This window comes from Populus alba, chromosome 19 (assembly GCF_005239225.2).
Source record: "Populus alba chromosome 19, ASM523922v2, whole genome shotgun sequence".
Taxonomy (NCBI): Eukaryota; Viridiplantae; Streptophyta; class Magnoliopsida; order Malpighiales; family Salicaceae; genus Populus; species Populus alba.
The window spans coordinates 3,431,488-3,439,740 of record NC_133302.1 but is presented as its reverse complement, the minus strand read 5'-3'; the positions used below and the strand labels follow the sequence as shown (position 1 = coordinate 3,439,740).

Genomic DNA, 8,253 nt, shown 5'->3' with positions numbered 1-8,253 from the left:
TTTTGAAAGGATGTTTTAAGGGTGGTGTCTACCTTCCCTTAATCATAACTAACCCAATACCCGAATCTTTGGAACCAGTGTCTAATTTGGGATTTCTAGTTCCCTCAAATTACTAGATGGCGACTCCAATAAAATTTTCGTTTCAACCAATCAAAATAAAATCATTTTGTTAAATAAACAAAATGAGCGGAGCCGTCGCCCGACGTCGTGTATCGACAATGAGCATGCTCACCTTGCCTAATAAGACGTGCTTTGGGGCCATGCATGGCTGCCAAGAATAAATTTGTGAGACCCGTGGGTTAAAGCGAACAATATCTTGCTAGTGGAGTGGAGTGTTATAAAATTATGTATTCTACATTAGTATTAATGTAAGAGATTTTAAAAAATCATATACCAGTTTATTCCAATTGACCTTGCTGATGTGTTTACACATAATATGGACTATTCCAAGCTTAAGAAGAGATTTTGGCATGTTGTGTTGTGAAAATTACCATAACTTTTAATTTATTTGTTAGATTGTGTTAAAATTTTGCTAAAAGGTTTTATACATGTTATTTTATAGTGTAATATGGAAACCTACATCAAATAGCCTAGCAAATAATTTTATGAAACAAGTAAACAAGACTAGATTTAAGAAAAAGTTTAATTACACCGAATTAGCATAATAGGTAGAAGAAGTCATAATTTTCTAGCTCTTTATTTGATTGAGCTCAAATTTTTATAGAAAATTCCTAATTGATGATTTGGACTATTTTGTTGGTCCATCTATTAAGCTTGAATATTTTATTTGACTATGTTTTGTTATTTTTTAAAATTTTATGATTTTTATGATTTTAATTTTTGCTACCTTGTTAAGGTCACTGTCAAGCCTATATAAAAACATGTAAACCTACTAGAAGGGCAGACTTTATAAGATTGATATTTCAAAAATAAAATAAGATTTTAGAGTTTTTTGTGTTTTAACCATATTTAAGCTAATTTCTTATTTTTCTATGCTTGCTATTGTCCTTGTTGCGCTTGCTATTGTCCTTGTTGCACTTCCTCCTACTTCACTTTTTATTTAACTTTATGTATTTCTAAGAGGTTCTACAATCCCCTTTAATATGAAATTAGATCTAAAAGATATTTTATTTAATATTTTTTTATTTAATTCTAGATAGTGGCTTTAATTTTTATTATTTGCATATTTGTTTTCCTTAATGGATGAGGTTGGTGATGAAACTATTTAAACTATTGTAAGCCTTTTATTTAAGTATGAGATTGACAAAAATAATTTTATTTTGAATTTTATTTTATTTTCCTTTCTGTTTTAGGATTATGATATTATTAAATAGTAGATTTTGATTTTATAGCCTATTCAAAAAAAAATTATATCTCTTAAAGAGACATACTTTGTTAGTCGTCTTTATTTTAGAGAATAAAATTGCATATTTATACTTCATGTTTTGCAATTTTTTTTGCTTATCAATTTTGTCTCTTTTTTTTTTTTTTTTTTGCGCGCTTGTTTACTGTCCTTTATGCTTTTGTCAGCATCACTAATTTAATTTGGATATTTAGTGTTAATTTGGATTAATATGAATTTTAGAGAATAATATAAATTATATTTTATTATTTAACTTAATAATTTAATATTTTAGGTGGAACTAATTTTTAAAATATTATCATTGGGTTGAAGGAGACTTTTTTTTCCTGTAAAGTTATGTTTTATTGGAGATTATAGAAATTGGTCGCACTTTCTCTCAAGTGAAACGCAAATGTTAGCTAAAGCCAACGATATTGCACACCCTATGACAAGATTTGAAGTTGTGTGACACCCTTTTGTATGGAAACAATTGTCTCAAAAAATATATAAAAAATAAAATAATATCCCAGTCTTCTATATATTAGTCCTCTCCCAATTTACAAGCCCCCATTGTCCTATATATAACCAGGCTAACTACTTAGGTTTCAAGGAAGAATGGCATATTTTTCCTTCGATGCTTCAGCTTTCTTCTTCTTAGGTTTTCTAATTCATCCCATTTTAAACCTTGGCATGGGGACCTGTTGACCCTACAAATGGTTTAATTTCCCTCCCGCTAAATCTATCATACTACCATATTCAGAAGCCTTACGATGTTCCTGAAGATCAGCGCTATAGCTTTGTCGATGGAGTTCATAAATGCTGGGTTTACTCCACGGACAAACCTCACACTCTTACTAGTCAAACAAAACCTCGTACTGAGATAGCTATACAGGTAAGACTAGCTGTAGGAAATATTAAACACTATCTACACACGTACACAAATATAATTTTAAATCGGGAACTAGGTGAATACAAGTAATTTCTTTAATTCCTTTCTTGGAACATAAACCTAGCACACCCAAGTCGCCTAGGCGATTGAGATTAATAAAAATACATTTTTTTTTTATTTGGAAGGTTTATTTGATCATGTTTTTCTTACTACAAGGGAGAGATTCAAACGCAATAACTCATCAAAAGAGAAACATGGGTGCTATTGAGCCACAAAGCTCATTGCAAGGCTTGTTAATTTTATTTATTTATTTCTATTATAAAAGATAGGTTTTGAGTTATAATCCCATATAACATTTCAATTTGATCTTCCGGTTACATGTATCAAATACACACTTGATCTCGAACTATCCTTTATATACACACACACACACGGGGTGGTCACGCACGTGTGTAAATATAATTTTGACGTGGAATGAAAGAAGCCTAAATAATTCAAATGTGTAGCTAAATAAAAACAATTATAGTTTTAGATTTGATGGTTGGATATAGCTAAAATTTTATTAAATGATTCTATGTATAGACAGATTAGATGACTATAACTAGTCGAAATCCAAGACCCTTGTCGCACGTCGAAAAATCCCCGCGCGCGGCATCGGCTGGCGATTTATGTCTCGTTGTTGTATTGCTTGAATTGGTTCGCTAGGAGTCGCCACCTAGTATTTAATTGAGGTTACTAGGAAACCCTGGTGGACTGGTCATGGTCAGAGATTCGCGGGTAAGGGACTGATTGTGGTTAGGGAAGGTGTTAGCACCCCTAACACACCCTACCTGAGATAAGCTGCTCCGTGGACTTGATGTGTTAAAGAAGTTTTAAAAATTGTCTTTTCATCGGAATTTAGAAATACAACTTCCGTACAAGTTTATACTTCTACACCTTTGATCCGATCAAAATATTAAATCCTTCTTTGTTCTTTGTTGTCTCGTCATAAAAAATTCATAAACAAAATACACGCACCGCATTCAAGCTTCGTGAGCTTGATGTAATTTCTAAAATAGAATTTTAGCCCACTTCTAAGGCTACGATACATCAGTTATTAATTCCCAGAATATATGTAGAAACATGTTCTTACATTTTCATGGAAAATACAACATGATTTTATCCATCCTTAGAATTTGTGCATGTTCAAATTAAACAATTAATTCTTTTTGTCTTTTTTATTTTATTTTTATAATTCAATAAATAATAATAATAAAAAACACACACACACACATCTCCTTTTATTATGCTGACTCACCCACAATTGCATGTCCACAATTACATGTTTACAACATAACAAAGAAAAAAAATAATCAAATAAATCAAAACACAACAGTGCCCAAATATACACAGCAACATTTGAAAATTCCAAAATAGCTTCGGGAACAGTGCTGGGGAATTCTGGGCATCTTCTGTGATCGTTGTACACTGGTGGCGTGTCCTCCCACGCGCCATCGTTACTGGCGGCGCGTGAGCCCACGCGCCGCCGAAAGCAAATGGAGATGGCCGGATCTGAGCCGTTTTCTCCTTCTCTTCCCTTCCCTGCCGGCTGTGAGGAACACCGGTACCTGCAAGACAGAAATCACACAACACAGTCGAGTTTAGTCTTTCATTTTCTTATGTTTTGCAGATCTGTTTTTAATTTTTTTTGGTTCCCTGTCCGTGGTTCCTCTCTTCTTCTCCGTTTCAAATCGCCTGCAAGGAAAAGGACCCGAACCAGAGGGGCGTCGCTGCTGTGGAAGGAGCGCTGGAGGAAGACGACGGCTTGCTTCTGTGCAGGACTCCGTTCGGTGGCCGGCCTGCGGGCACTGTTGCAGCTGGGTCTGTTGAAGCTACGGTGGAGCTATTTCTTCAGGCGGCGCCGATGTAGAGACCCCGCTGGTTTGCCCAAATGGTGGGCGACTGGAGTGAGGGCTGGCGTCCGGTCTTATGGCCGATTGAAGAGAAGCTGATGGCTGAGAGAGAGGGGAAGATCGGTGTGTTGGAGAAGGAGAGAGGACGCTGGGTGGATGTGGTGGTTGCTCCGATTCATTCTGTTTTGGCTGCAACCGAGAGAGAGGTGAGGGGAAGATGGTGATGAGCAGCGACTTTGTTTTGGAGCCGGAGACCGGTCTGTGGGGGCTGTTGGTTTGAAAGAAACGCAGCCAAAGGGGCAGCTGGTTAAGGGAGAAGAAGATGAAAATAACGAAAAGGAAGGGCTGTCTTGGCTGAGAGGGAGACGGGTCGCAGGGAGAGAGGCGAACTCGTGGGGAGCAGCTGCTGTTTTGGGAGAGAAAAATCCCAACCGGGTGGAGGAGGCCGTGCGTGGCTCCGGGTCGGAAAAATGAAAAAAACACTGGGGGGCGGCTGGCCTTCGTGAAGGAGAGGAAATCAGTTCAGTTTTTTAGGGTTTTTCCCTTTTGTGTTCCCTCCTTCAAATTACAAAATACCCCCCCCCCACAAAATGAGTTAAAAACTGTTATTTATAGGCAAAACATTTTTTCGGGTTTCCAAATTGGTGCCTCAATTTTTTGTGTTCAATTGACTTGGTAAAAATTAAATTTGGTCTTAAAATTTCAATCTTTTCAATTCAGTCCAAATTAAGCTCTCAAACTTAATTTTTCACCAATTAAGCCCCCAAATTAATTTGACCCATTTAAAGTATAATTAAGTCCTTGCACTTAATTAAATCCTTCAATTGGACCCAAATTAATTCTTAAACATAATTAAAATTTAATTTGGCCCATGATTAAATCAAAATGGCCCATTAAAAATTTAATTATGTCATTGGACTTAATTTTTATGCAAATTCATCCAATAATCATTTAATTTGACCTTCGAATTTGCATTTAATTTGACCTTCGATTTTTGCCTATTTTTGCGGTTCTTTTTTATCAGCTTTCTCCACATTGCCGGCCTTTATTTTATTTTTTTTTATTTTTTATTTTCAAAAAAGTGAAATTTGGGGAATAACCCAAAATTGGGTTATGACAACCCTCTCAAATTAAGTTTAGAATTAAGTGTAAAAGATTTTGTTTTTTTTTTCTTAGTTAATTTTGTTGCTATCCAATTTTTGACCAATGCTTTGATAAATTTTCATAAAAAAAATCCAAAAATAGCAAAAAACATCGAAAATCCAAAAAACTATGTTTTTTAATATATTTGCATCATTTAGAATTTTTAGCAACGTCTCAAAAGAATTTAAATTTTCAAAAGTTTTTAGAACGCGTTCGACTTTTAACGCGTTATTTTTAAAATCACCGATTTTCCTCATTCAAGTCGATATTGATATTAAGAAAAATCCAAAAAAATAAGAAAAATCAAATTTGCAAAAAAAAAAAGAAGTTGAGGGACCAAGTTTGAAAACCTATAAATACTAGTCTCTACAACACACAAAGAGGGGGTCATTTTGAAGAAAAAAAAAACACAATAAACCCAAAACCTAACCCGAAAACTCTATCTTTGCCAAGCCTACTGCCCCTTTCCCCCTAGCTTTCATTATTTTTCCCCCAAGCCGCCGCTCACCATCTTCATCTCCCTCGCTCACAGCCTCCCATCTCACAAAACCAACAACCTCTCCCTTTCATCTAACTCGAGCAGACCCAGCTTCTCCTCCACCACAACTTAGCCACATGGCGGACAGAAACCAAATTCATTCCCCTTCGCTCTCCCCTCTCGCCGGCCGCGTCCCTATCTTCCCTGATCTCTTCATCTCCATCAACACCGAAGCTTCCTCTAGCAGTGGCCAACACACGACAGCCCCCACATAGCCAACAACCGTTCCCACCACCACACCGACATCCACCGATCTGTCCATTCCTCAGCCTTAACACCACTAGCAACCTCTCCCATCTCCACAGCAACGCCAGTGGCTGCAGGCAACAACAGCAAGCCCAAAACGCCACTACTACCAACAGGAATGAAGACCATCAACACCTTGCCCACCGCTGTCCCTTTCGCCAGCGGTGACACCCACAGCTCTGCTGCCACCTGAAATAGAGAAGGAGAAACCAAAAGAAAAGGTGGATCTGTAGACCAAAAAACTGATCCATAAACAAGAAATAAAAAACTAAAATTGACTATTGTGTGTATTTCTTTTCCTGTTCTACAGGTCACCGCCGGCAAGGAAAGGAAGAGGGGGGGAAGCTGTCCCGGATCCCCTTGCTTTCGTGGAGTTTCTTAAAGCGGTGCGTGAACTCCCGTGCCGCCAGTGGCGGGGGCAAGTGAGGTAGACGCGCCGCCACTATTCATGTGGATTAGAGAAGGCGTTTGATAGTTTTTGGAGTTTATGGGGTTATTTTTGTAATTTTTAAATTGTATTTGATTTATTTGAATTTTAATTATGTTGTAATATGTAATGGGTGAATGTGAAAACATAATAAAAATGAATGTATGTTTGTTTTATTTTTTTATGGAAGTTTATTTTTTAGGACCGCAAAAATAAATAAAAAATTAATATTTTGATTTGCTCACGGTTAAGAATTATGAACTTACATAGTAACCCTCAATTAAATACTAGGTGACAACTCTCAATGAATCAAATCAAGCAAAACAAGATGAAAAATTGCCAAGCCGATGCCGCGCGGGTGACGTGCGACAAATTTTATATTTAATTATTCTTTTACTTAGATTTGGATTATTTTTTGTTATGTTGGTTTTAACCTCTTTCTAAAGGGTAGGTGTGTTATTTTTTTATTAGATTATTTAACTAATAGCTAGAAGCTACATATTGAACAGAACTTTAAGTTTTTAACCTGCATAAGGCCCTTGTTTTCTTGCATACCGACAACATAGTAGTTGAACTAAACTAGTTTAGCTTGGCAGCTCTGTTTTGTGTGGAGGCAAACCTGCATGCTAAGGCTGTTGCTCTGTTCTTGTGGTTTTTTGGCCTCTTCTTCTTCTTCATTTGGTTCTTTCGCTACATCTGTGTGTTTTTGCAGATTTGTAACTCCTCATTCCCGTCATCTTTTGGCGTTTTAATACATTTCACTAGTTACATATATATATATAAAAAAAAAAAACTAAACTAAACTAACCAAGATTGCTTAATCATTGTTCTTCTTGTAGGGATATAACTATTCATCCGGGGTTTGGCAATTTGAAGGATACGGCTACGTGCCCTATGGAACATCAGGCGTGTGCATTATGCAAGTTTTTGGAGCTAGTGCCCCTCGTCCTACAACCCTAATGGTTAGGGTTTACAATGGCTCGCTCATGTACTATAAAGGTCCGGTCTTGGTTCCAAACATCTATGACCAGTGGTTTCGTCTAAATGTTGTTCATGATGTTGACTCGGCAAAGGTAAAGGTTTACATCAATGGCACCCTTAAAATAGAGGCAGATGGCCGTGGGGGCACATCTCATGCCTTCAAATGTGGTGTTTATGCCCAAAATAATGATTCCTATTACATGGAGTCTCGTTGGAAGGGGATCAAAGTATTGAAAAAATGTGATTGATTATTATGTATCCTTGATTTAATCATCATGGAACATGAATTATTGAAGACATTTCAACTACTTCACATTAAATATTATTTGCTCTCCTCATTTCAAAGATTTTAATCTTTGTCTCTGTAATAGACTTAATTAAATTAATCTTTGATCAATATATATATATATATATGCGCGCGCGCGCTCGAATCGGCAGTACTTTTAATTAATCCAATTGACTTAGTTAATTATATTATTTTGTTTTATTGAGGTCGACATATTTATAAACAAATTGCAGCAGCTATTAAGAGTCTCTTAACTAGAGCTTCTATTGCGAGCCCATCAGCTATTATCTATGACGACATTATAATAATTTATAGTTAACATGGGTATAATTAACAGTATTATTTGTGTTCATCCTGATAATATAAAAATAATCACAGTAGCCATTGATTTAAATTAATTTGGATGTTATCTAGACCTAATCTGTTTTTTTATGATTCCAATATATTATAGAAATTCATTCAGCTAAATACAAATATTAAAGATTTAGCAGTCATAATAGCATCCTCCA

General features: G+C 36.0%; 1 protein-coding gene across 1 annotated transcript; it reads left to right on the top strand.

Moving 5' to 3' along the window:
* Positions 1-2,027: 2,027 nt before the first annotated feature.
* Positions 2,028-7,706, top strand: LOC118050571 (citrate-binding protein; the record flags this gene model as incomplete). The annotated part of the gene is made up of 2 exons (XM_035060956.1): positions 2,028-2,234; positions 7,317-7,706. Coding segments are annotated over 2 exons (597 nt in total), but the record flags the coding sequence as incomplete, so codon positions are not given.
* Between the last annotated feature and the right edge of the window lie 547 nt (positions 7,707-8,253).